The 27,949-nt window shown below is 43.8% G+C and overlaps 2 protein-coding genes across 15 annotated transcripts in view; one reads left to right on the top strand and one right to left on the bottom strand.

Annotated features, from left to right (window-relative positions):
• Positions 1-14,078, bottom strand: part of MYO9A (myosin IXA) — a 168,766-nt gene extending 154,688 nt beyond the window's left edge. For 8 of the 10 annotated variants that reach the window (XM_053271841.1, XM_053271847.1, XM_053271845.1 and 5 more), the window contains exon 1: positions 13,853-14,077. The gene's annotated coding sequence lies outside the window, so the exon portion shown is untranslated. Of the gene's footprint in view, positions 1-13,852 lie in introns of all 10 variants that reach the window. The other 2 variants (XM_053271838.1, XM_053271840.1) reach the window with 1 other exon arrangement.
• On the top strand, positions 14,070-27,672 carry SENP8 (SUMO peptidase family member, NEDD8 specific). 5 transcript variants are annotated; one of them, XM_053271849.1, is made up of 2 exons: positions 14,070-14,491; positions 21,339-27,672. In XM_053271849.1, exon 2 carries the CDS (start codon positions 21,381-21,383, stop codon positions 22,014-22,016), a length of 636 nt encoding a protein of 211 aa, XP_053127824.1. In that variant the 5' UTR covers positions 14,070-14,491; positions 21,339-21,380; the 3' UTR covers positions 22,017-27,672. The 5 variants fall into 5 exon arrangements, with proteins under 5 accessions (XP_053127824.1, XP_053127825.1, XP_053127826.1 ...); XM_053271850.1 differs by lacking the exon at positions 14,070-14,491 and adding an exon at positions 14,502-14,744; XM_053271851.1 differs by lacking the exon at positions 14,070-14,491 and adding an exon at positions 17,017-17,038.
• The last annotated feature ends 277 nt before the right edge of the window (positions 27,673-27,949 follow it).

Here is a 27,949-nt window from a genome sequence, read left to right as displayed (position 1 = left end):
CCATATTTAATCAGTTTGAGTTATTCATATACTGCCTTTCAAGGTTCCTCAAAGAGATGTATATACAATTAAAAACAAGATCACATGTTCTGACTGCTGCTGGTTCTTAAGGCTGCAGCAGGCCTGCTAAAACAGCCCCCTAATCACTAGGAAAACCTGGCAGCAGGTGACAGTTATGGGGTGGAGCTTCCCCTTCATTGGGCCATGCAGATATAAGAAGGGCTCCTAGCCGTTGTCTTTTGTACTCTGCAGGAGATACAAGCAGCAGAGAGCTAGGAGGATGAGACGACAATAGTTCTCACACCAACCTAGCCTCTTCAGATATAATTTTTCCTGTATGTAAGCATATTCAAAAATGATTGCCCATGGAAAGAGAAAGCTATACTGGCGGGAATGGTCACCCAAACAGATTTCTCCAAGAAAGTTGCATGTCAGGAAGCTGTTAAGAATCTAGTATCCTGTTCATGGATGCTTTCTGGAAAGCTAATTAAGATGACTAATTCCAACTGAACCCTTTTTCCCCAACACAAGTCTCCATGGCAATCATGCTAACAATATTCTCTCATGAGGGAAGCATATTGAAACTAATCCTGCATAGAGTAAATGTAGGTAAGCACTGAGGGTCCCAAGCAAGGAAGATACATGGTTTGGAAACAGTGCAACTGAAACACATCGCAAGGGATGAAGAGCCAGTCTTACAGTAGTGAACATACATTTGCTAACTCTTTGCTAAGCAGAGTTTACCTTGGTTTGCATTTGGATAGGTGAACATGTGAATGTTGTCTGCTGTAAGATATTCTCCATAGAAATGAGGAAGTAGCTCGGTGCTAGAATATCTGCTTGCATGCAGAAAGTCCCAGGTTCAATCCCTGGCAGCATCTACAGGTACTAGGGCTGAGAAATACTCCTGCCTGAAACCTGTGAGATCCACCACCAGTCAGTGTAGACAATATTGAGCTACATGGATCAATGATCTAATAATATAAGGCAGCTTCCTATGTTTGCAGCACAAAAATAAACCATAGATGGTCCAAGTCAATAAGTACCACTTGAAAGGAGATTGATTATAGACCCAACACCACTATTATCTCCCACAAACAGGTGAATCCACAAATGGACAGATTCCTAGAAAGTGACACACCTGGGGAACAGATAATAAGCCCACATCTGAGGAAATGAGGAGGAAAACACACACAGAGAGTGAGAGAGAGTGTATATGAAATCTCAGAATATTTATTTATTTATACTCTCACTCTCTCTCTCTCTCTCTCTCTCTCTCACAGGCACTCAGAGAGGAAGCAGTCACATATTCCACCTGACAACCAGTCACTCTTTTCTAAGTGTGTTATTTATAAAGGGATAAAGCAAAACCCATTTACCACCCATCCACAATGTCAGTCACTAAATCTGGTAATTTTGTCAAGTGTCCATTGATGACTCCTAGAGACAAAAAAAAAAGTTGTAAAGGCCTGTGAGGCAACTTGCAGAGGAAACTAGTATTATATACATTTGTAGAGGAGAGACTGAGAAGGTATATGAGCAGGATTGTTGTCACATGCCATGTTCATTATTAATGGTACAAGTGATTGGCTGAAGAAGAGGTAGAATATATTCTACCTCTTAGAATAGGTTCTAAGAGTTCAAGATGTTCTAAGTGGTTTTCCCCTTTAAAAAGTGGTTTTTTAGATATTCCACAATGCTTTGGGGGAAATTCTCTGGGCTCTTCTGTAGTCTCTGCCTTTTCCTAAAATAGTGTAATTGCTCAGGGAAACAAAGGGGACACCACTATTTAAAAGAACAGTGAACTAACGAAAGATTAGCTACTCTAGCAGTGAAACAAACTGCTCAGTCTGTAGTCCCACATAGTTTGTATTATGACCATCACAACTTCACAAGAGAACCCTAGCATTCCAGCTCATAATAGAATACATGACAGATACCTAAGGTGGGAAATGAGAGACTTGTCTTGCCAGTACCATTTTGACATGTTTTATAAACTAGCAAACATCACGTAAAGACAAGACAAAACACCCTGAGTGTAACCTAATGTCTGCATTAGCTCTTGGAAATGGCCCTTTAGTAGTATGCTTATTGCGGTCATAGAACAGAAGTAGGAAATGGCCCTTTGCTATTCAAAAGCTCAAACTTCATGGGATCTACCACCATTAAAATCAATGGAAGGTTTGTCACTGGCTACTGTGAGGGAAGCCTAAATCTCAGAATGTATTGAATACAGTGTGACAAAGTGTTTTTATTAAGCTCAGATATTTAGGTTCCCAACATTCATGAACTAGGGCATTGACCCTCAAGATTAACATGCTGGTTCAGGATCCATGCAGAATTTTAGAGTTGGAGGTCTGGCAATCCAGCCACTGTTCAGCAGACTGATAGAGGTATATAGATTTGTTTATTTTTGACCATTCCCTTTCAATAGAACATTAAACATTTCATTAATAAAAAGTCAACCATTCTTTTGATATTTGAGGACATGGTCCTTGTCACAGTATACATATATCAATATTTCTTTGAATGAGTTGAAATAGTGTTGGAAAATATTACATAAATAATACTCCTGAAAAAGATATGTGCAGGTCTGAGATAGAAATAAATATTGCTGAAGGAATCAGTGTGCAAGAACGTAGAATATGTTACAGAAGCTTTTCTGGTTGTCAAATGAGGAGATCCAAGCATAGTGTGCACTGTTCATTCATCTCATGCTGATGAACTGATTTGGCTCAAGGCATGCTTAACCTTTGGGTCATTATAGGCAGAGGCTGAGAAGAATATTTATTTATCTTTAATCTGAGAGGTCATCTTGGAAATGACATCTATCTGGAGATGCACATAAAAAAGAATTAGTCAATTAAACATGTGATATCTATGATGAAATACGAAATAAAGGTCTGCATCCTGCATTCTTTCCCTGTAAGCTTCCTCCTCTGTTACAAGAGACAGGGATGAATCAGGACTTTTCGTGTCAGAGATGCTTATGAGACACGTTTACATTTAGGAATACTGGTTGCTTAAGGGATTGTATTGCTCTGTGAAAGTGATGTTACTGTTGTTGTATGCAAAGAAAATATTGTATTATGATGATGATGAATATTTATATGTAGTATATATCTTGGATTAAATGTTGAGGAACCTTTGGCAATGATGTGGGCTGCACCACAGGTGACTGCAGGGGGAGGGAAGAGAGTCTGAAAACCGGGTGAAACTCTGGTAGTGGAAGGTGTCCACCGGGCTTTTGGGCTCTTTTCTTGCAACAACCTGTGACAGCCTACGCTCCCCCCCAACAACACCTTTTCAGCAGGCTCAGAGGGCTGGAATGGTACTGAGAGTTGCCTGTGTTCTCTTATACTGGACAGTGTCATTGTGTATGTGAGCCCATGTTTCTACAATCAGTGTTGCCGGCAGAGTTTATTTAAAGTTCTTCTTCCAGCATCCAAACAATTGTCTGTTAACCAAGATGTAAACCCTGTCTGAAGGCTCATTTATTTAACCACACCTCTGGGATTCATTCACAATAGAGACATAGGACTAAACATCACCATGTTGAATCTCATGCCTGCATTTCTTAACTGGTGGCTTTATGCCCATTTAAAGCTCTCTTGGATGCCTTTTTGCAAGTCTTCTGGGAAAACATTCTACTAATTCCCATGTCATCTTGTCTAACACAAGTGAAAATTTAACATTATAAAACATGGAAATGTTTTAGTACTGTAGAAAAAGCAGTTTGCTTCTGTGAAGGAATGAGGCCTGGACCACTCCTTTTTGTGTTAAAGATTTCTGTATTAAATACGTATTTGCTTATTCCCTATGTTCTATGTAAAAAGAAGAAGCTGTGCAGGGATCAGAAGTCCACAGCTCCTGTGGTTTGGGAGGGAGAAGAGTTATACTGGTTAAATTTTGGAGGGGAGAGAGGGTTTGATTTGATTGGATCCGTTTTAAAATAATGCAGGGAACTTCAGTCATTTTGATTGGTTTGTTTAGAAAAATTGGAGGGAAGAATGAATAAAAGATTTGCCTGCAGCAGAAAGCTAGTTCAAGGAGTGCAAGTTCCAATTCATGTCGGAGTTCAAGTTGGTGAGTGCAGCTGGAGTCTTGGAGAGCCAGGAGAGAAGAGCTGCTGAAAACAGAGCTGAGAGTTGAGCTGAAACTCTGAAGAACTGAATCGTTCTTAAAGCAGCTGAAAGAAGAGTCTGGAACTGAACCACCAGAACTAGAACTAGGAGAGCTGGTCTTGTGGTAGTAAGCATGACTTCTCCCCTTAGCTAAACAGGGTCTGCCCTGGTTGCATATGAATGGGAAACTAGACATGTGAGCACTGTCAGATATTCCCCTCAGGGGATGGAGTCGCGCTGGGAAGAGCAGAAGGGTTCCAAGTTCCCTCCCTGGCAGCTTCTCCAAGATAAGGCTGAGAGAGACTCCTGCCTGCAACCTTGGAGAAGCCACTGCTAGCCTGTGAAGGCAATACTGAGCTAGATAGACCAATGGTCTGACTCAGTAGATGGCAGCTTCCTATGTTCCTAGATAGAAAGAGCAAGACCTGAAGCTGAGAAAGCCAGGCTGTCTGCAGAAGCTGACTCGAGTTGATTATAAGTAGTCTCCTGGCAAGGACGCTGAGCTAGGGCACAGTATCAGGTACAGGTTAGACTGGATGCATTTTTCTCATATTTTATTTGTTCCTTATGCTCCTTTGGCTACTGTTTCTTTGTGCTAAATTTTCCCCAAAAAACCTACTGTTTTGAATTGAAATGTTTTGAAGTAAAATTTCTCTCTTTTTTAAACTTAACTGTAGCCTCTTGTCTGTTTTCCTTACCCCATGCTTAGAAACCTTTCCACACTACCTAGCTTTGAATGAAACAGAGGTTTGGAAGGTTGTTTCATTAGAGACAGCCAGAGAAAATATAAAAGTCTGTTTGGTGGCAGCGGTGAAGCTTAAAATCACAGGACTGGTTGAGTCTGGGCTGTGACAGCTTCATACAATTTTCATGACTGTCTCCTTTTACAAAAATATGAAGAGGATAGATTCCTGTCTATTTCTGAGGCATGCTGGGAATACCCTATATTCTAGGATGGGCTCCGATTACAGTGGAAAAAGGAGAATATACTACTCTTGCTTCTTCTTCTTCTTATCCGTTCAGTCGTGTCCGACTCTCGGTTACTCTATGGATCAATGCACTCCATGCCATCCTATCTCGTACAGCTTCCTTTAATTCCACCTTGGTCATTCTGATGTCATTTTTAATAATATCCAGCCACCGAGTACAAGGCCGTCCCCGTCTCCTCCTCCTGCTGAAAGGAGGAGACTACTCTTGCAAACACTTCAAAATAAACTGCTGCAAAACACTTCTGGATGTTGTGATCTAGAACTTCCTTGGTGTAGGATTTGGGTGGTGCTTGTTTTACAGCATGAAACAAGGTTTGGGGTTGCTCTGTGGTTCAATCCTGATATGGTTATGTTCCTGTGCTGTTTGTGCGGCTTTGCTTCACCTCTGACAGTGATAGATGGAAACCTATTGAAAGAGAACAGAAATGGGGCTGCTTGGGGCAAAAAAAGTTTAATTTGACAACTCTACCTTTGACTATCCTATTCTGGATGCCACAGTTACATTTCTTGGCACCATGGCTTCCTGGCACAAGGAATGTGTCAAGTCCTGAACATGGGAAAGGAGAGCTGGTCTTGTGGTAGCAAGCATGAAGGGTCCTCTTTTGCTAAGCAGGGTCCAATCAGGTTTGCATTTGAATGGAAGAGTACATGTGAGCACGGTAAGATATTCACCTTAGGGGATGGAGCTGCTCTAGGAAGAGCATCTGCATGCAGAAAGTTCTAAGCTCCCTCCCTAGGATCTCCAGATAGGGCTGGGAAAGACTCCTACCTTGGAGAAGCTACTGCCAGTCTGGGTAGATAATACTGATCTAGGTAGACCAATGGCCTGCCTCAATAGAAGGCACCTTCTTATGTTGCAATTTTATAATTGCTCCGTGACTTGTGCCTTGTAAGCTAGGGTCTTTGGCAGGCATATCCGAGTACTGATTTTGTTATTGCTCATGGAACTCAGAAGCAAAGTTTAGTTCATGAAACTAAACACAATCTTAGAATATACAACATTCCATGTTTTACTTTCAAACTACAGGCAATTCACTTTTATAAAACATTTGCTTTGCATTCCTTCTAAGAAGCACCACTTCTCTAGTCTGAAATCAAAAAGTCATCTTACTTGAGAAGGGTCACAACTATGCATACAGACATTCAAGGCTGAGAAACACACTTTAAATTTGTCAATGCTAGGATTATAATTGCAAGCAACTCCTTATACAAAGTTGAATACATATTTCAGTTTCCTGACCATCAGCATCATATTTTTAGCACCCTAGGCAGTCAGGTGCCTGGGATTTTGCCTTTACATTTGCCTTTACATAGGCTGAGGCCAATGAATGATGTTAGGAAGGAACCACTGCAAACATAACAATCTCTCACAAACTCCCTAGAGTAATACCACAGGAAAGTCCAAAGTTTAAAATAAAACCATATTGCAAGCATATAAGTATGTTCTTACGTAGATCTCTGAGCAAGACTGCCAATTCCTGACATTAAAAAAAATCTGGAATTTGGGCATTTTTAGGCAGCCAGCACAAAAGCCATCTATTCACCTACAATGCACAGCTATTGTGTATTGTCAAGTCCCCTGCTGTTAAGTCATAACTTCAAAACATATCAGGCCTCCTCAGGTTACAACACAGACTACAGCTTTTCTTAATCAGAAATATAGTGCATGCAAAGCAGATAACTCAAGAAAGTGAACCATGCTGCAGACTACATGTAAAGTCTTGTGCATACAACACACTTAAATGCAGTAAACCGTTAAGCCTTGTGGATGGGGATTATGGGAGTTGAAATCCAACAACATCTGGGGAACTAAGTTTGAGAACCCTTGTGTTAAGGAATTCAGCAGAAAGACGACATCAGAAATAACATATCCCATGTTACAGCAAAGTGAAGAAACCAGCAATCCTTTGTTTCTTGATCCAATATACATACACACTCACTCCTGTGAGAGTCTGTGTTTTCTATAAAGGTCCCATTCATTTGAATGGGACTTCAGGGTAAATATGCATTTCACTGTAGCTCCCCTCTTACACACTGTCACTCACTCACTCATCTACAGCAGCTGGATGACGTCTGGACTGTTAGACATGCTAGGCTGGGATCCTTGTCGGAAGGGATATGCAAACCTTCCCTAGTGCTTCCTACACAAGTCTGCAGCAGGGTGGAAAGATGCTCTAGGGCAGGGGTGGGGAAACTTGGCCCTCCAGCTGTTGTTGAACTACAACTCCCATCATCCCCAGCCACAATTATTGTGGCTGGGGATCGTGGGAGTTGTCCTTCAAAAACAGCTGGAGGGCCAAGGTTCCCCACCCCTGCTCTAGGGACTCAAGGAAACCACCCTTCTATTCACAAAAGATCACCCAAGCACTGAGAGGGCTGGCAAGGAGGCCACCTAACAACCCTCTCTACACAAGCCAGCCTTCAACAGCCAGCTCATCAGAGCTATCCCACACTCCTTGTACCACCACACATTCCTTTTGTGTCTGGCTATTTCAGACTGTGCAGGTTGATACCAACCCAGTACCTCTCTCTATCATGCTACAACACATGCAACAAAACATACATATGCTATCTTTTGAGGTATTTTAGTTTCCCCTATCCCTCCTCCCTCTTCTGACAATTGGTCAAAACTATTAAAGAATGGCTAGGCCATTTCCTCCCCCCCCCAAACAACTGGCAACCCTGACTTCAAATGAACTATCTCAGAAGCAAACTTTGAAAAGATCATCCATGTCTGAAAAACTGAGGCCTTCCAAAACAAGACCAAAAAACTTCTCTGACAAGATTAAGATGCCTTTGAGGTTAAAATCTGCATAGTGTCAACTCTATGAGCTCAAACGTCTCAAGACTGGCTTTTAAAAGATATGAGACCTTTAAATAGTACATTGTAGATTATTTTGGTTTGTGGTTCGGTTTAAGGAAGCTCTAGCTGCATAGCTAGCTTTTCTTCATACCCACGATGAGGACAGGAAACTATTTTTAATACAAGACAGACTTACATGTACACTTCTAGGCTACCTCTGAAGCCCATGACAAAAATAATGGCAACAAATAACACTACATTATTCTGGAAGATGTCCTTTCAGGAAATAAACCCAAAATATGACAACTACTGCATACCAATAAGTGGGGGGGAAACAATAAAATGTCATCAAAAAGCCTCTGAATTAAATGCAAAAACCTGGTTCCTCTTATATGTTTGAAAACATTTCTGTATCCAAGATGCTCATATATGCTAGATGAATGAAAGGGCTTATCACAATTGCAAAGCATGCAGTTCTTAAGCAATAACATGATGTAAAGCAAGCAACTGGCTTGAAAGAAGACAAAAATATAGATTAAATTATTTGAAAAATATATAAATACTAATTTTGTAGAAACTAATAATTTAAATCTTAGTTTGTTACCCACCTTCAAATATGATACAATTTAACTATTATTGCTATTCCCACAGCAATTTCAAAAACAGGAGTGCCCCACAGTAGTTGATCCTGAAGCAAAGAATTCAGTCAATATCCAAGCTAACATTTATTGCTATGTCAAAACCACATTAAAAAAATAGCCACAACCATGAGATATGTTTGAATAACTGCATTTTTGCTAAAGAAGAATCAAATATACATCTGTGCCAACAAGTAAAATAATGTTCAAGATTATTGAAGAGGACATTTTATGGTTAAACAAAAAATGTCCACTGCAACTGGGAATTAAGGATAATAAAATCTCTATGCTTTATCTTTAAAGATAATGCACCTTTATGTCATTCTTTGTAAGGATGCACTATTAACTACATCAACAAAACTGAATGTAAACAGCCTCTTCTCGCTTTTCTTCACTACCATTCATACTGTCAACATGTGAATGTGAGGTATGTCTAGATATCTCCATTACATAAGATCTGACAGAACTAGTAGGGGAGGAAAAGAGATGCACTCCCCATCCTGTGGTTCCACGTCAAAACTGAACAAAAGGTAAAATGATAATTCAAGTCTTGTCAGCAAAGCAATGGCTACCTACTAGGCAACTTTCATTAGTCAACTTGATCAAAGTACTCAATTGCTTTCTACTTTAAAATATATTCAATATACTTCTATATTTATCCCTTAACAGCTTTCACTAAGGCTGTTGCTATCCTATGACTACATAGAAGTAGACATTAGTGCAGCCATCCAAAAATAATTGAATAGTCAATGGTACTTCACAATCAAGTCATTTCAAAGATATTAACCACCACACTTTAACCTGATAGCCATAGTGATACCCAAGGCAGAAAACGAACAAGTCTCTTTATTACGTTTATATACCATTTTTCAAGGGGGGAAATTCACAAAGTGGCTTATATAGCAAAAGGAATGAAAAAATGGCTCTCCCTCCCACAGGGACTAAAAATCTAAAAATAGCACAAGACACCAGCAATAGCCACCAGAGGTTATGCTGGTTCCTTGTGGTGTTGGGTTTTTTTTTTAAGTGGGGAGGGTAGTTATCTTGAACTAAATTACTCTCAACAGAGCTTCATCTCATAGAAAAATACATACATTAGACCCAGTGAAACACTGCTAGAAGCAAATCATTCAAATAATTAGATTAATATAATGATATATAATTCTCCATACATTAGCAAATTTGATTCACCCTTTGTTTAACAAAGTATGAAATTTCAAACATTCTCTTACAAATTTTGGAAATATAGTTGACTTAAATAACTAATAATTAATATTTAATTATATATTCATTATTAACTAACATTTATATACTACCCAAAACTCAAACATTAAAATAATTTATAGTTTAAAAACAATGTTAAATTGTATGTCTAATTAAAAGCCTGGATGAACAAATGGTTCTTAACAGACTTAAAAAGTTGTCAGAGATAGGGAACCTCTTATTTCAGCAGAGAGGACTTAAAGGGATGGGCGAGATTAATCCAATTCAGCCAAAGGTTGGCACTTCTCCATTCTACTAAATTCAACGGAAACATGTATCATTATAATTTCTTCCACTGAAACCAACAGAACAGAAAAGTGCCTAACTTTAGCTGGATCATCCTCACAGTTAATAAGTATGTCAGCAAGAACTCCAGGAAGCAGATTTCACAAACCTAAAAACATACCATGTGGAAACAAAGCCCTATTAAATGGGTCTCTGTCTCAAAAGTTGACGATTTGTATAAACACACGATTATGGCCAGGATCCAAAAAGCTATGTTAATTCTGCCCAAAAACTTAAGCATATTAAGTGGCATTCTTAACATTTCTATTTGAATTGCCACCCCAAACCCTATCACAAACTGTTTTTGAGATAGATAGATATAAAAATATTTTCACATGCTACATTAACATTAAAAAGAATCATATAATTACACAATGCTAATATCTAACCCTGTATGTTCTATATAAAATCCAGAAGACCTGGTTTTGTCAGCAATGCCAACTGAATTTTCCTCCCCCATATCATATCTGGTGGTATGGCTAGTTGACTAATTTATAGGACTGTCAACCAGAAATATATTGACGTACAGCTCCTTTAGTTCCAGCAATAACTCTGATTTAAAATATATTATTGAAAACACTAACTGTAAACCTATCTTCAAAAGGTGGAAGTGAGATTACAGAACATAGGGCAAATATGAGGAAACTGATGCATAAGAACTAGAAAACACTAATGGGTTTAAAGAATTAGTACCACTTATAAGCTCACTGATATAATAAAGAATCTAGACATACTAGTATTGATTCCAATACTCTGACGTTCAGATATTTCAGTACTACAAATATTAAAAGCAATTTAGCTTCCTTTTTCCAAGTATAACTGTGCTGATAATCAACCACACAATTTTCCTGTATGTGATTTCCCTACTATTTTTTTAAAAGTTTTTAAAAGCCCTAGACAGCTTGGGGCCAGGGTATTGTCAGACCTCATTTGCCCATACAAATCTGCCAGGGCTCTTCGCTCATTATCTTGAGCCCTGATCACGGCCCCACCACTGACTGAGATTCAGTTGGCTGGGACAAGAGGCAGTGCCTTTTCAGTTGTAGCCCCTTGGCTATGCCCTCCAACCTCACCAAGTTCCTTCCCATAGGGTTTTTTTTTAGCTCTTAAAATCCAACTGCTTAGAGTGGCTTTTAAAAGTCTCTTACTATGGCCTGATAAATTTTTAACTGGAAAACTTAAATAGAACAGGGTAGAATAAAAGTTTTTTTATTTTTAAAAAAGGTTTATGTTTACTGCTGTGAGCCACCCCAAGCTGTATTGTACTGGAGGGACAGGATAGAAATATTTTTTAAAAAATAAAATTTAAATCAAAAAATAAAAACCCATAGGCCACCCACAGTGGCTTGGTCATTAACTACCATCACAATGCATGAGAATATCCAAAGTAAAGAAAGAGGCGTATTTATTTACACAGTGCACCAACTACATCTTTTCCTTTGCATGATCCACCTAAAAATTCCTCAAAGCATATATGCAATCCCCACAGGATTGGGGGGGGGGGTTAAAAAGAATGCCCCAGGTACAGTAGATACCCTGTAGCTTTGAGTTAAAAAGCCACACTACTATGCAACTTTTCCCCTCTCTGCCCTAAAGCGAGAAATTTGTCAAATTTCACTCCTGTTATGAAAACACTTCTAAGTGAAATTGACAAATAGTTTTTGTTTTGTTTTCTGGACAATTAAGGAAGATGTGCACTCAATGCAGAAGTGGGACAGACGGACTACAGCACACTGAACAAAAATAGAGAAGAAAAGGAAGATGGAGATGTTACAATGGGGAAGAAGTTTGATGTTAATTTTTTTGTGGACATTAAAGGGACAGATCAGAACTACCATGATTGACTATTTCAGCAGGGAAGCACTTGGCCAAGACAGCTTAAGATAGCTGTTAAACACACACACACACCGCATGACAAAGGCTAGACTAGGGATTGAACTGATTATCAATTACAATCCTATGCATGCTTGCATAGTAAATTCTGCTGTGTTCAATGGGGCTTACTCTCCGGTAACAGTGGACAGAACCGCAGCCTAAAATCAACACATTGCTTAACTTAGTATATGGTATTTTCACACTTCACAAAACATCTGCTCTCATTTTATTTATTTATTTACATTTAAGATCACAAATACTTAAATTTTGGACAATCTTCTCCATATTGTCCACAACACACATGTTGGAAATACTCCTGAACATAGTGAGAACAGAATCAATATATCCTTTATTAATCACTTGCAGTGAATGATGCAGTTTCTTAATGAAACAGTGCTTAGCAGTGATGTGAGAATTTACTGATTTGTCTAAGCTGCAGCATTCTGGCTAAGGACAGGGAAAGAATATAGCAAAGACATTCACTAGAAGTCATACCCACTGCCATACATTCTGCCACCATGGAGATACTTGCTTTGTTTCTAGTGGCAAAAATCCCTCAAAACCCATATAGACCACCACAACCGAAGGTTTGGTTGCCATAGATCATCATATCTCAGTGATAGACCATCTGCTTTTTGTATATAGAAGGTCCCAAGTCAATCCCTGTCATCTCCAGATGATTTCTGCTGCAAGTCAGTGTAGACAATACTGAGCTAAGACAGACCAAGGATCTGACTCAATATAAAGCAGCTTCCTATGTTCCACTGAGGAAAGTCTTTAAGGAAGTGGAAAACTCCAACATTTAACATAACTCGAGCAAGAGCAATTTAAACCTGTTTGGGGGCGGCGGCAGTGGGCTGCTTCTAACAGCCAGCCTAGCCAGGATTTTCTCATTCCGATCACAATGGAGCAGCTGTAGCCCAGATTTGAGCCCTAGACACATGCAATGCAACCATCATTTTTCCCCCCTTTTCTTAAGCAGTGCCAGAAATACTGTAGCGGGGTTCCAAAAACGGATGATCTCATACTACATCCACACCGCAGGGATGGGGGTGGGCAGGGAAGAGAAGGCTCTATGACCTTGCAACAGTCTCCAGAACCGGGGTGAGAGGGGGTGGAAGGGGGAGAAAGAGAGAGTGGCTTAAAAGAGGAAACCCGTTCAGAGGGAGGTTTTGCAGGGGAAGATGCGGAGGAATCCAGGAGCTCCCCGCCAGTGAAGAGAAGCGGGAGGCGGAGGGAGAAGGCAGGCTGGAATGAATGAACCTCCCGCGGCTCTCCCTTCAGGAGCGGCGGGGTGCAGCTCTCCCCCCGCCCACCCGCCAAGCATCCGAGTCCCCCTTCGCTTGATTGCTCCAAACTCAACACATTCTTCATATATATATTTTTCCACCTCCCCCCCCCATTAAAAAAAGTGTGTCTCCAAACACGCAGCAGCAACAGCAGCACTCCCCACTCCGCCTGCAGCAGCCCAGCCGCGGAGCACGAGGGACGAGCCACCTACCCGCCGCCGCTCGCGCTGTCAGGGTCCCACCCCCCCCCCCGCTTTCCCCTCCCAAGAAGCAGCTCCGCTCGCTCACTCCCGCCCGGCGAGGGAGGCAGCCGGCGGGGCAAGAGAGAAGCCGCGGTGGCCGTCTCTCCCGGGGCGGGGGCGGCGGCGGGGGGAGCCGCAGCAGGTGCCGGGCCGGGCTGCCCGCTGCTGCTGCTGCGGGGAGGGAGCGGGACAAGGCGAGAGCGGCTGGCTCCGGGGCGTCGCTCCGTCGGCGGAGGAGTCCCCGAAGGGGAAGAGGGAAAGGGGGGGAGGGAGAGTGGACAGGGGGTCGTCGTCACTACAGGACGGGTGAGGGCGGGCGGGCGCGGGGACAGGAGGAGGCTCACCTGTGGGTCGGGCGGGGCCGCCGCATCCCTCAGCTCATCCCCCTCTCTTCAGCTTGAGGGGCGGGGAAGGGACGACGACGACGGCCGCCACCGCCGCAGTCTCCGCCTCCTGCTGCTGCTGCTGCTGCCTCGAGCCCGTCGTCTGCTTCCCCGCACTCGCCTCGCGCTCTCCCTTTTCCTTCACGCCCCCCCCCACCCGCTTGTCTTTGAGGAAACAACACTCGCGCGCGCGCGCGCGCCCCCTCTCACGCACCCGCATAAGCCCCGCCCATCCTAGCCCTCCTCCTCCAGCGGCCGTGAGGAAAGGCACGCCCCCTAGCACCAACGCGACACGCGCGCGCAGTCCGTTCCTCCAGGCGCGCCCCGAACCGGCACGCCAAGCCCCGCCCCCCCGCCGCTCAGGGGAGGGGAATGGGCCGCGGCGCTCGCAGGAGCCTGACCAGACACGTTGGGCCCGTATGTTGATTCGCTTCCCTTCTCCTTCCCGCCCTCTCCAGGGAACGGATTCGAGAGATTCAAGGAAGAGAGGGAGGGGGACGTAAAAAGAGGAAAATGCTCCTTTACGGCTCGGGGGTGGCGCTTTGCGGCTGACCTTAGCAACGGAGAGCGTTCTGCTGCGGAGAATGAGGCCAGTGACAGGTGAGGGGAGAGAGGTGTCGGCGGTCAGTCACTGAGGGTGACTAATAACAGACAATAATTAATGTTTGAAAAGTAGGGGAAGGTCTGGGAGCTTAGGGCTGTTTCCTCGTCTAGGAGACCGCTGGCTGGTCAGCGTTTCCTTCGGTAACCTGCGGCAGGTTGTTTTCTTGAGGGGCAGGAGTGTCTTTTGGTACTGGACCTTGAATCTCATCATGAGAACAGGCCCTCTGGATCAGGCCCAAGGCCTCTCTAGGTCAGTATCCCTTTCCCACAGAGGCCCACCGGATGTCTCTGGGGACCCCACAGGCAAGAGATGAAAGCCTGCCTTCTCTCCTGTGTTGATGCTCCCCTGCAACTGGTATTGAGAGGCATCTTGTCTCTGAGGCTGGAGGTGGCCCACAGCCACCAGACTAGTAGCCATTGATAGACCTTTCCTCCATGCATGTGTCTACCCTGTTTCCCCGAAAGTAAGACCTACCCTGAAAGTAAGACCTAGCAGTAATTTCTGATGTACCGCTAATTGCCCTAGTGCATTTTGGGGGGCTAAAATTAATATAAGACACTGTCTTATTTTCGGGGAAACACGGGTAAGCCCCTTTTAAAGTCATCCAAGCTGGTGGCCATCACCACTTCCCGTGGCAGAGAATAGCATAGATTAATTACACACGCTGTGGAAAAGTACTTCCTTTTTGTTGGTCCTAAATTTCCCAGCCTTCAATTTCATGGGATGATCCCCAATTCTAGTGTTGTTAGAGAGGGAGAAAAAAATGTTCTGTCCACTCTCGGATGGCACACTTTACCTTACTATTTATAGACTGCTTATTCAATGAAGAGTTATCAGTTTACATACAATGAGTGATACTGTTCCTTGCCCCCATATGCAATATACATAAGTCTGCCTGTCGGGGATAGGAGAAGAGAAGGGATGGTTTGTGTCTCACTACTCACCTTCTTCTTCTGGCTGGAGATGAAGGGAATTCCAGTAGCGGAGAAGGAAAGGGGCACCCTTATTCCCCCCCCCCATCCTTTGAGATCTTTCCTTGCTGTGCTAGGGAGTCGGGTTTAGTGCTGCCCGTCTTCTCCAAACTGAGCATTTTATTGTTGTATAGCACTGAAGGGGGTTGTTCTGGATAATGGGGAAAGAGAGAGGCATCATCCCCCCTTCCACCTGAACAATCCTGTATAGTGAAGGAAGAGGAGCTTTTATATCGTGCTACCCGTTCTCCCAACTCTGATCTCACCCTCTCCAGGACGCTGACTATGAGGTGTTAGGGGCTTGAGCAGACCAGTTTCTCCCCCCTCCTTCCCCCCACTTCAGCTAATGTAGCAGAGCAACGAAGAGACTGAGCTATAAAGTGGGACTTCTCAGGCTTGAATCTCACCTCTGCCATGAACTTGCTTGGTGGCCTTCGACAACTCTCGGCCAGTCTAGATTCCCCTGCTGCACTATGGGGATAATAATATGTACATAACTTACAGGGTTGTTTTATTTTCAGTACTGGCTTTTCTAAGACAGTGGCCAAAGCAGTTTGTTTACAGTCAGTAAAAACACAGCAAAATACCTCAAAATATAAAAGGCAAAGGTTCTCTGGGACCACGTAGTGGGGCTGAGCAAATGAAATTCACACAGCCCCTGATGGAGGCAGCTGACAGTTGTAAAGATAATGCACTTGAAGCACTTTAAACACCCAGAAATATGTTTGAGAGAGGCCTATAGAAAACAATGAAGGAATCAGAGTTTAGCTATAACTGGGTGGCAGAAGCATGTCCCCTCCCTTCCAAAAGGTGATAGCTAAGATGGACATTTCCACCATACAATCAGATAAGTATTTTCTTATCTCTATGCCCTCAGTGTTGCATAAAGTACTGAAAACTTACGGAGCTGTGTGTGGGTCTTTTGATTTCTTTTAATTTGCAAACTTTCATATCTATAGAGTCTCCCAAACATGTGGACACCAGTCCACAGTTTTGATACACTCCATTTTGGGGGTTGGCTCCACTTCACTTCCAAGCTATCTAGTTCACTATTCTATTATTCCACCCTCTGCCTTTTCAAAATCCAGAGAGTGAGGGAAGGGGAGGTGGAAGAGGAAAGCTCTCCCTTTCCATTGGCAGTAAATGGTTTGGTGTGTGCTCTGCTTGGTGGGGAGGGGGGGAATGATAGAGAGAGGCATGTGGTGTGCTTTGTACCCTGCCAGGGGTAGAAGTGGGGCAGTGCCCTAGCACTGCTGTGGTTGGCATTTGCTGTTAAAGAATCTCTGGTAGCAGGCCTGGGAATCACCTTTGCTTGAGACCTGGAGAGTCACTTCCACTCAAAGTAGGTGGTCTTGGGATGGATGGTCCAATGGTGTAAAGCAGCTTTGTGTAAGCTTTCCCCTTGGTGGGATGTGGGCTCATAGCTGAATGAGTAATCTCAGTGAAACTTGATGGTATTTTACTGGTGCTTTGGTGAAGGTGGTTTCTATTTTTCAGTTTGAGCCTTTGGGATGGGGCAGGCTATAGCTCACTAACTGTGGATATGTTTCAGTGTAACTGTACTACAAGATGGTAAGGTCTTGCTCTGCAGTTCCTAATGACCACTTTCTGCTGCTCTCCATCTTGTAGGAAAGCTGCTGGGCCAAAATATGCCTCCCTCCTCCCTACACTGCTTCCTAATTGTAGGTTCTATTTTTCTTTTCTTCTTCTTTTGTATAACATGTACCAGTGTACCATGTACTTTGTAGCAGCTCCCAGGAAAATGAGTTGGTGTCTGACAAGGATTTTCTTTTCAGATGTGGGACTCGTGGCAAATCATTGTCAAGAGGTTTCAAGTGGCTGCTAATAGTTATAATGAACAGAGCTTCTTTGCTATTGGAAAATAGTAAGGCATACAAGAAGCTGCCAGGCTCTTGCTCTGAGACAAAACTGAAAAACCACTGCATTGCTCTCACTGGGAACTGGAGGAGGTGAAGCAAAGTACAGAACGCAGGATTCATTCTGTAGCTATTAATCCCTGCAAGGCCTGACTGTTAATCTCTTCTGTTCTCAACTCAAGAGACAGGAATAGATTACAGTAGAATTTGAGGGGTTACTCACACATGCTGCAGAACTGTGTCGTCATAATCTTTCAGAACTCAAAGCCAGATATCCCGCCTCAGATAGCATCTGTACATCTTTCATGACTAACAGCAGCTTCTGTAATTGTGGAGACTAAGCAGGGTTGATTATGGCTTCTCTGAGTCCCGTGTAACATTCTATATCTGGGGAAGACTTGTCTTTATTTCTTTTTCTGAATTCTCGAGTATTGCTTGGTGTCCTTGTATCAGTTTTCAGTGCCAAGCCTCAGCACTGGTGCATGTGATGTAGGTAATTTAATGTCTGTGGGTGTATGAGAGCCAGTGTGGGGTAATGGTTAGAGTGTTGGACTAGGGAGACCTGAGGTCAAATCCATGTTCAGCCATGAAATCTGCTAGATGATTCTGGGCTAGTCACTTATCTCTCAGCCTAACCTACTTCACAGCGTTATGGTGTGGATAGATTTAACCATAGACACTGCTCTGTGCTTTTTGGAGGAAGGAATATAAATGTAAGAATAAATATGCAGAGAGGTTTCCCTTCACTAATGAGTAGCCACCAGCAGCCCTACATGTCTGGGATTAGGGGCAAGGGCTTCAAACTTTTACCCTGCTGTCTTCCATTTTACATGTGAAATGCTCTGGTCTGCTGTCTGCATTAGCAGCAATTTCTCTGGTATCGCATTAAAGGAGTCAAATGATCTAGTTTCAGTGGTATTGCAGTCAGATTATCTAGTTTTCACTGGTCACTGATGAAACTCATGGTGTCGGGAACAATCAAGACTGAGGATGCAAACTGCATTCAGGAAAAATAGGCTATGTTGGTACTAACTTCATTGTATCCACCAGATCAAGCAAGTCACCAATGATCCTTGTATCGAAAGTAAAATTTGTATGCTTTGCGAGAGTATAATCATCTAGAGAGCTACTCCACAGAGCACAAGAATTTCTCTTTTACTTGAACTTTAATGGAATTTTGCTTAACTTTTGACCTAGCTAAGCTTGACAATGATTACTGGTGTGTATCTGAAGCAGTTGTTCACTGGCTTTTCTTTACTGTTGGGAGGAACGCAAACCCACTCCTTCCTGCTTAATAAATAAGCCAGCACACGTGAGCTTTTTCCTGTTGCCTGGTTTGCAATGAGTCATGTCAACGGGAGAGTGTTTGATATTGATGCTCATGCTGCACTTTCAACCGGCTGGACCAAAGCATAGGTGATCATTGATGAAGTTTAAAGAACATGTGGTGGTCCCAAATAACTTCAGAACTATAACCCTACTCATGCTTCATGTATGTATGTATGCCACCTGATATGTGCATCTCTAGGCAGTGTACACAATTTAAAATACTAGGGATGTGCATGAATGTTTTGGCGGAGCAGGGAATGGTAACTTTACACATGAGTAAAGCAGCTCCTTACCTGCTCCACCACTGCCCCACCACTTTCCCAAGTGTTGCACTGCTAAGACGTCTGCACATGGCCTTGGGGCTTCACTCCAGCCTGTGCACAGCAGTGGGACACACATGGCCACCGCGCATACGCATCCCCAGTCTAGTGTCTATGGGCCACCTCCAGTCTCGGAAGCAAGATGCTTCTCGATATTAGTTGCAGGGGAGCAACAGCATGAGAGAGAAGACATGCCCTCACCTCTTGCCTGTGAGCTTCCCAGAGGTATCTGGTGGGCCCTTGTGGGAAACAGGATGCTGGACTTGATAGGCCTTGGGCCTGATCCAGCAGGGCCATTCTTATGTAAATGTAAATAAACCTGCTTATGAGTAACATAACCTGGATGTAAACCAGTGACTGGAGCAGCCTGTCTCATAACTATAACAAGAGTCAGAGAGAGAATGCACGTATATACCAGGGATGTGCAGAACATTCTGAGGGAGGAATGTTCTGACTCGGAATGGGCTGTTCCAAGCCTAGAACAGAATACTCTTCTCAGAAGGGTATTCTCAGAAGGCTCAGAATGGAACAATCCTGTTCCGACCCGGAATGTTCCGCCATTGGGGTCTGAGGGCCGGAGTGGGAGTGGGGAACAGGGCACAAGAAGTACCTTTAAAAGCTGTTTCTGCCAATATTTGCTAGAAGTGGTGAGGAGTGGCACTGCAGAGGCCCCGCCTATGACATGCACAGCGGCCATTTGCGTGCCACAGGAGGGGCCTCCTGTGTGACTGAAGTAGCCCATCTCATAAGGGTAACACACTTCTGCATGTACATCCATTCACTCTCTCTATGGAGTACCTGAGCTGAAGGTTTGCGACACAAGGGGTACATTTGTTAAAGGTTGGAAACTCCTCCTCTAACCCATCAACTCAACAGCAGAATCTCTTCCAATTTAGCAAAATGAGACAGGCAGGTTGGGGGAATGCAGCTAGACTGCAACTAGATGCTGTTGCACAAGCCTCTTGCTGGAAATCGCAGTTGCATATGACTTGACAAATCCCAGGCACCAGGGATGCCTGGTGCCTAGAGACTGAACTGTGGCACTGGAGGCACCTATTCAGAAGTGGAATTATTTAGTAAAATCTTTATTTGCAGGCAGTCCTATTTATTTTCTGAGTCTGTTACTTGTAAAGGGGGTAAACAGAAGCCCATTTATTCTCCACATCTGGTCAAAGACCGTAACAAATAATTTACTTACTTACTCCCCACCCCAGCGCAGTGCCTCTCACTGAGTCTGGCAGTTTTGTCAAGTCTGGCACCTTTGAACATGGTGAGTCTCTTAATTGAGCAGGGGGAGAGTAACTGGCCCTCTTCACCCCCAGCCCAGTACCTCCAGTGACTATTGCTGGTGTCTGTCTTGTGTTTCTTTTTAGATTGTGAGCCCTTTGGGGACAGGAATCCATCTTATTTATTTATTATATCTCTGTGTAAACCACCCTGAGCCATTTTTGGAAGGGCGGTATAGAAATCGAATGATGATGATGAAGAAGAAGAAGAAGAAGAATCCATCGTTTGGCTCCTAGATCCCAAGAAAATGTGTCCTGGCCTGCCCCTGGTTGCCATTTCGTATGCTGGGTCACTTCCTAAAAAGTGCTTCCTTTGGTCTGTATTAAGCCCAGCTACATTTGGGGTTTGATTCATTCTATATCTTGTGTTTCTGCCACATAGATCAATGGCTGCTGTAGCTGATAAATGCTGATATAAAGGTACTCAGAGGTGATTTGGTACCTGTGTGTTTGTTTAACTACTCCCACTCCTGCCTTTGTCTAGCTAGAGGAAACAGATGTGTACTGTGTTTTATATTGAGTATTTTTTACCAGCATAAAAATTGAGCAGGGGGTGGGGTCCATTACCACCTGCAGTTGACTGCAGTGGCACAACTATAAATACAGCCTTATTGTATAAATTGTACTCTAGCATTCCTGTAGGTGCACCTGCTCTTCTTGTTTTGGACATAATTGAACAAGTTGGTTCCCCCCATTATTTACACTAGTCAGTTGTAGTTGTCCACAAAAGCCACTAGCCAGGGGCAAGTGCTCCCATTCCTCTGGCAAAGAGGATGCTTCTTGACCTGCCCTTGTCTCTCCCTTCTCTCCCCGAGGCTTTGGTTGCTCTGGGGTTTGGAGAAGGTAAGAAAAGGTAGTGGCTTCTCCTGTTCAGAAATCTCTGCCTCCTGAGCCCTCTGTGTATTCCATAGGAGATCGGGGAGGGGGCTCGTAGCAAACCCAAAGAGAGGTCAGCTAGTAAGACCCTCGATAGACCCAGGTTAGTTGGCCTCGGCAGCATGTGACTGCACTGGCTCCCTTTCTAACCACGATCTGCTCTTCTCCCCTTTGATCATCTTAGGCTTTGGTATTTCCCCGACTGCTGTGACGCCACCTGTATAGAATGGACCCTGTTGTCCTAAGCTACATGGACAGTTTGCTGAGGCAGTCAGATGTCTCGTTGCTGGATCCTCCCTGCTGGCTTAATGACCACATCATCGGATTCGCCTTTGAGTACTTTGCAAGTGGCCAGTTCCGCGACTTCGCCAGTCAAGTGTGCTTCATTGGCCCAGAGGTGGCTCAGTTCATCAAGTGCACGGCCAGCCAGGAGGAACTAGCCCTGTTCCTTGAGCCGTTGGACCTCCCCCACAAGAAGGTTGTGTTCCTGGCCATCAACGACAACTCCAGCCAGGCTGCTGGTGGCACTCACTGGAGCCTGCTGGTTTACTCCCAGGACAAAGACTGCTTTGCTCACTACGATTCTCATACCAGGAGCAATTCTGTCCATGCCAAACGGGTAGCAGGGAAGCTGGAGGCCTTTCTCGGCCAAAAAGGCAAGATTGCTTTTGTGGAGGAGAAGGCTCCTGCCCAGCAGAACAGCTATGACTGTGGGATGTACGTTATCTGTAACACAGAGGCCCTGTGTCAGGAATACTTCCAAGGACAGCAGGAGCCCGTGCTGCAGCTCCTGACTCCTTCTTATATAACCGGTAAGAGAGAGGAATGGAAGAAACTCATTGCCGAGCTTGCTCGGAAGTGAGCTGCCGATCTCCGGCAATTGCCCCTCTCGTCTTGCCCCCAGTGCCTGAGGGGAGAGCTTGTGCAGGCGGCTTCCCTACAGAAAGAATGTATTTACTCCTGCATTTCTGCACTGCCTTCTTCTGCTGCTAACCAGAATAGAGTGGAGTTATCGAAAACTGCAAGCACACCCTCCCTCTTAGGTACTGGACAGTTATGGCTTGGGTCACTTTCCCCGCTGCCTGTATCCAAAAGGTTTTCCCCAGCACTCAAGTTCTCGTATGCCAGTGTGATCCATTTCAGTGATGTCAGCTACACACCGCCCAGGTCTGCCTGTACTTAATTGGGGTAGACTGCAGTAGCCGTTTTCCTAAAATCGCGTGTGAAAATGCCTCAGAAATACTAGCAAACACATGACCGTTGATGTTCCTGCTTTTCTGGTGAGAGATTGTAGGAAAAGAGCTGCTTGTTGGTATAATGTGTTTTGTCTCCCTTGATAAGCCCTACTGCTGGTGGGTTTTGTTTTTAGCAGTGCTGCTGCTGCTATTAATATTCTAAGACCCTGCACACCTAAATAGCTACAGTGATGGAGCTCACTAGGGGGGAAAGCCTCACTTTCTACTCATAACTCATATCTAGAATAGGAAGAAACACTAATCATCTTTTATGTCCTGAAAGTATGTGGTTCTTCTATTGTGGTTTCATTCCTTTACATCACTTTAGCACCTTTTGCGCTGGAAAAGTGACTAACAAGTGCATTAAGCACATTTTCCTAAACTGTTCAGTAGAAAGCGAGTCCAGTAAATATGCCAAGGATTATACCTTCTGAACATGCTTATACAAAAACAACTCTAGTCTTCCAATGTTTGTTGGAGGCAAGAGTGGTCTTTGAGGCATGGAATTGCAGGTGCTCAGCTGCTGGGCATCAAGCTAGTGGTTCCATTCAGCTGCCACTGCCTTAGTGTCTTGCGGGGAGCACCAAAAAACTGAGCCCAAAAAAGGTGGATAGGTGCTAATGAAACATGTTGGGATTTTTTGCCAAAAAATTGTGAGGGTTTGTCGCAAACATTAGGGAAGCAACCGCAAAAGGTGGTGATGGACTTGCATGTTTCCAGGTTAACAGGAGGAGGAAAATTAATCATTTGCTGTGAATAAAATCCTTCAATTGCTGGGTTGACCTAGAATGACTTCCTTCTGCAAAAGGCATAGCTCCACTGAAGAAAGCGACCTATCCTGCTGGGTTGCATCGTGGTATAGATGGAGACACATTCACTATATCACTTGTTTTTTCCTGTTGGCCCTATTTTATTGCCCCATTACTGCTAAGGATGCTGCCTTAACCATACACACTTAAGTGCTACGCAAGAAATGCAGCAAACAACCTTTAAGTAACAAGCTGATAAATTATTCCCAGTTTGCACTGACACAATTGGGGCAGAAGAGCTCTAATTCTTTGTTCACTTGGATAGGGCAGGAGCACGATCATGTCTGTTCTGTTTGAAATACCTTCAACCAAAAATAAAGGGGATCTTCACTCCAGACAGGTGCGCTTCTGCTTCTTAACGAGGTGGAGGTTCTCTTGCTACCTCCAAAATGATCAGGGAAAGGGTGTGATGTGCGTATGGCTGTGGGAATGTTAGGGTGCACACTGCAATGCTTTCAGTGTGTGAGCAAACTTTTGTGGTTGTGACCATCGGCCAAATTTGCAATGGTGCTTTAAAAGGTTTTAAAGCACAGAAACTACAATAAGTGTATAGATGTCAGAGGAAGGGAAATGAAAATTGGCCTCCAAAGACTACTCTGTGGGTAACAATTTGGTTTATTGGTACCACAACCTTTTGCTCTGTGCAAGGACAACTGTAATTCTACCCTAATCATTTGGGTGTAGGGCTAAAGAAGTGGTGACGACACACAGAAAATTGTAAGTACAGCAGCGCTATTGCCTATTCTTCCAAGTTTAGTGGGGATAGATGTTGCCAAAAATCACTATGAGCATTTGTCCCATGAGATGGTAAGGGAAAGTGTGCCATCAAGTCGATTTTGACTCCTGGCACCCACAGAGCCCTGTGGTTGTCTTTGGTAGAATACAGGAGGGGTTGACCATTGCCTCCTCTCACACAGTATGAGATGATAACTTTCAGCACCTTCCTATATCGCTGCTGCCCAATATAGGTGTTTCCCATAGTCTGGAAAATGTACCAGCAGGGATTCGAACCGGCAACTTTCTGCTTGTTGATCAAGTATTTCCCCGCTGCACCACTTAAGGTGGCCATGAGATGGTACCAGTGGCTAAAATTTGTGACCTGGATCATTAGTCCATGAGTGGGAAACAGCGCTGTAGTCCTGGATCAAGCACTGCTAGAACAATGAGGCTGCTGCAGGCTCTGGGCATTTATTGCACAGTCCTTTAGCTGCTGCAAATCGTATTGCTGAAAGTTGGGGCCTGGCCCTTGTTCCTTTTGCATCTGAATTCCCTCCCCACATAAATGGAACAAAACTAAAAGACTGGCAAAGTTGCTGCTGCTGTTGCTGTTTCATTTTATATCCCTGTGAAAGAGTAGCATCAAATCTTGGAGAAAGCAAAGCACCTGGAGCCTTTGAGTTCATTTTTGTACTAGCCTTTTCAGAACCTAAGTGGCGCAGCTATAGGCAATGGTCAAGGAGGTCATGATGTTGGGCATGCAAATTAAGGAGATGCCAGTTCTCTCTTGTGCTCCTCGGGTTCACAAAATTGGGTCCCCAGCTAGTGTTGGACTACAGCGGCCATCTTCCGTCACAGTGGCCAAAGGCTGCAGTCCAGAGCTGTAGTCCATCATCTGCGGACCCACCTTTGAGAAGCCCCATGCTTCGTGGCAGTTGTGACCTTTGATAGAAAAATCAGTGGTTGTCCTGAACGGTGGTGAAAAGCTGCCTGAACCTGCAGCAAGGCTTGCAGTACAAGCCTCTGCATGTTTACTCAGCAGTAACTCAAAGTTTACCGGGACTTACTCCCAGGTAAGAGTGCACACCTTTGGGTGAAACTCCTCTTCTCTCTATGCTGAGAAAAGCAAACAGTTTCAAATACCAAGGGCGTCAACAGGCAGAGAAAGACAAACACGATTCTGTACAGAGAATATGAACTGTAAGGCTGAGCTGTAACCTTCCCCCCACCCCCTTACAGGTTTTTGCATACTAAATGCTTCTTTACAAAATCTAAGTGTACAGACAGATGGCCGTCTTTTTGTAAAACACTGTAACTGCAGGAGCTACAGAGGCCACCCTGGTTTGAAAAGCAATGGCAGAAGCAGCTTGGCTGCCACAACACCCTGACAATGCAGCAACATCTGGCTCTCTGCAAAGATGGAGAGTGCACCCTGGCAGCCCTACACCAGGGCTGTACACCTCCAGCTGTTGTTGAACTACAACTCCCCATCAGCCACAGTAGCCAGTAGTCAGGAATGATGGGAGGTATAGCTCCACAACAGTTGGAGGGCCCAAGCTGTGCAGCCCTACCTCTATCATTACAGAGGATTCTGGGGTATTTGTTCAGATTATAAAAGGCGGCAAATAAACTACAAGCTGTGCAAAAGGTTTGGACTCGTACCCGGCTTCTAACAAACCTGTAGGCACAATTTCTACACGAATGGCATAGGAAACCCTCTTTGAAGAATCAGTGATCTGAGAGTCTCAAGTGAGCTAAGTTGTCTCTTGCAGCCACTTGCAATTGAAAGACAGCATCAGGGTTTAAGAACTTGTTCACAAGTGTGTGTCAAGTGTGGCATAAATTTTCTTACAAGTCGTCTTTGAATCTGACAGAGCATCTCTTGGGCTAGAAGGAAAGAGACAAAGATGCTACCGGGTTAGAGAAACAGGAAGGCAGCCAAGACTTCTCCCCCAGCTACTCGCACTAATCTAACTTGGTTATTTTGATCTGGCCTTCGTTTTTTTCTAAAGAAAAGCAAAATCCCTCAAGAGTTTTGAGTTTAAACTCCAGCAAAGCTCCTGAAGGTTTTCTAGGCTAACACCTCAGCTGCATACTTTGTCCCTCTCCAGGCATCAGCAGGCTAGTCATAGAGAGATACTCCCTCTTGACCTCTTCCAGTCCTGTGCATGGATTAATAAAGCCTAATCTGTAAACATTGTAATCCTTTTGTTTTTATTTCTTTAATTAATTAATTTTAGTAATAAAGGCATTTGTATATTGTTGCTCTTGCTAGCCCCAGACACTTCATATATAGCTGCGGTACAGGAACACCTGCTGGATTCTACCACTGGGGACAGGTAGGATAGCAGCACCTGCCCATTTCTGGTTCCAGCCACAAGGGGCAGTTCTAACGGAATGATGCATGGAGTGGCTGAAGAGATCGGATGGGCCCTAACAGTTGCAGTGGTTGGGGAACTGCTTTAACTGAATAATTGTGGATTAAACAGAGAGCTCTTGTCCTCTCTCCCTCCTAGCCCTATTTGGTCCAGGCAGCTTTCCAAGATGGAAGGTTAGACAATGCTGCAAGCAGGAACAGCTTTTTCTTCACTCCTCAGTGCACATGAAGGAAGATTGGTAATAAACCAAAGGCACAGAATATATCCTGCTTTTAGACAGTAGTTCACTATATGAATATCCAGAGCACCTAAGGTTGACTCAGCTGGCTAGCTTAAGCAGTCTTTAAAATTGCCTAATGGTGCCCCCAATGAATCAGGTAGCTTTGTTTTGGGTGGCTAGCATCTTAAGACACATTCAGTCTCATTCGTGTGTGTGTGTACACACACGCCTTTTTTCAGATGATTGCTGCTACAATACCTGGAAGTATCTTAAAACGAAATACGTGTACAAATGTAATAAGCTATTCTGTGAATTTAAGTTGACTGAAGTTGTCTAAGTGGGCAATTGCTAATATATACAATTTTTTTAAAAAATGTCCAAAATATGTCTACTTGTGAATACTGGCAGTCTTCTGTGAGATTCCACTGTCCGCAAACATGTCTTTTCTCCACTTTAAAGGCATAGACCAGTATGCTTTGACAACTGCCTTTAGATGACTGAAGATTCAGAGATATAGCTGAGTTTCTGGACTTCCATTGAGTGGCTGAGCTTGTTATTTAGTATAACGTAACTTCCAAGGTGTGTGCCAATGCCTCTATTTTTATCGGATGTGCTATCTGCTCTGTACATAACTCCTGCATCTGGCCACACACAAATAGAACTGAATATTTCTCCATATAGTTTCTATTGCTGCAGGAGATGCAGCAGTAAGGTAAAGCCGTATCTGTCGAAGATTTGAGACTTAAGCTATGCCTGAAAAGTAAGTAGGAAGGAAAGAAGAACTACAAGGGAGAGGGGAAGAATCCACTGTTCCCTCTAACAGGGATTTCCAGATGTTCACGACAACTCCCAGCCTCCCCCACCATAATGGCCTTTGGCTAGGGATTATGGGAGTTGTAGTCAACAACATCTGGGAATCCCTATTAGAGGGAACACTGAAGGGTCATCCACAGAAAACTGGGTTGAATCCAGGAGAGATCTGAAATAAATGTGATGAGTATGCTTAGATCTCACTTACTTCAATAGGATTGAGGCTCTCTAGCTCTTCTCCAGATTGTGCCAAATACTTGTGCTGTTTTATTTAATTAATTTCTATCTATGTAAATTGCGTTTGGAACTTTTGTTGAAAAGCAGTATATAAATATAAATATTTGTCATATTTGTACTGTTAATTTTTGCACACAGTGTCCCCATTGAATGATCTGGATGGTTTTGTGACAGCTGGGCATGCAAGTGTATTTTCTGGGCAAGTGCAGCTCTTTATGGGCAGACTTGGGCCACCTGTAAAAGGGATGCATCCTTCAGCTATCACCACAGCAGGCCTCTCCTTTGCTGCACTGTCCATTGTACAATGAGCTAGAGGGAAGTTTCTAGCAAGTGGGAGGATGTCTGGATTGCAGAGATGCCCTACAAGGCAGTTCTACTCTTACTCCTAA

This window comes from Hemicordylus capensis, chromosome 10 (genome assembly GCF_027244095.1).
Source record: "Hemicordylus capensis ecotype Gifberg chromosome 10, rHemCap1.1.pri, whole genome shotgun sequence".
NCBI lineage: Eukaryota > Metazoa > Chordata > Lepidosauria > Squamata > Cordylidae > Hemicordylus > Hemicordylus capensis.
The sequence above is the reverse complement of the archived record's forward strand: the minus strand, read 5'-3'. Positions and strand labels throughout refer to the sequence as shown.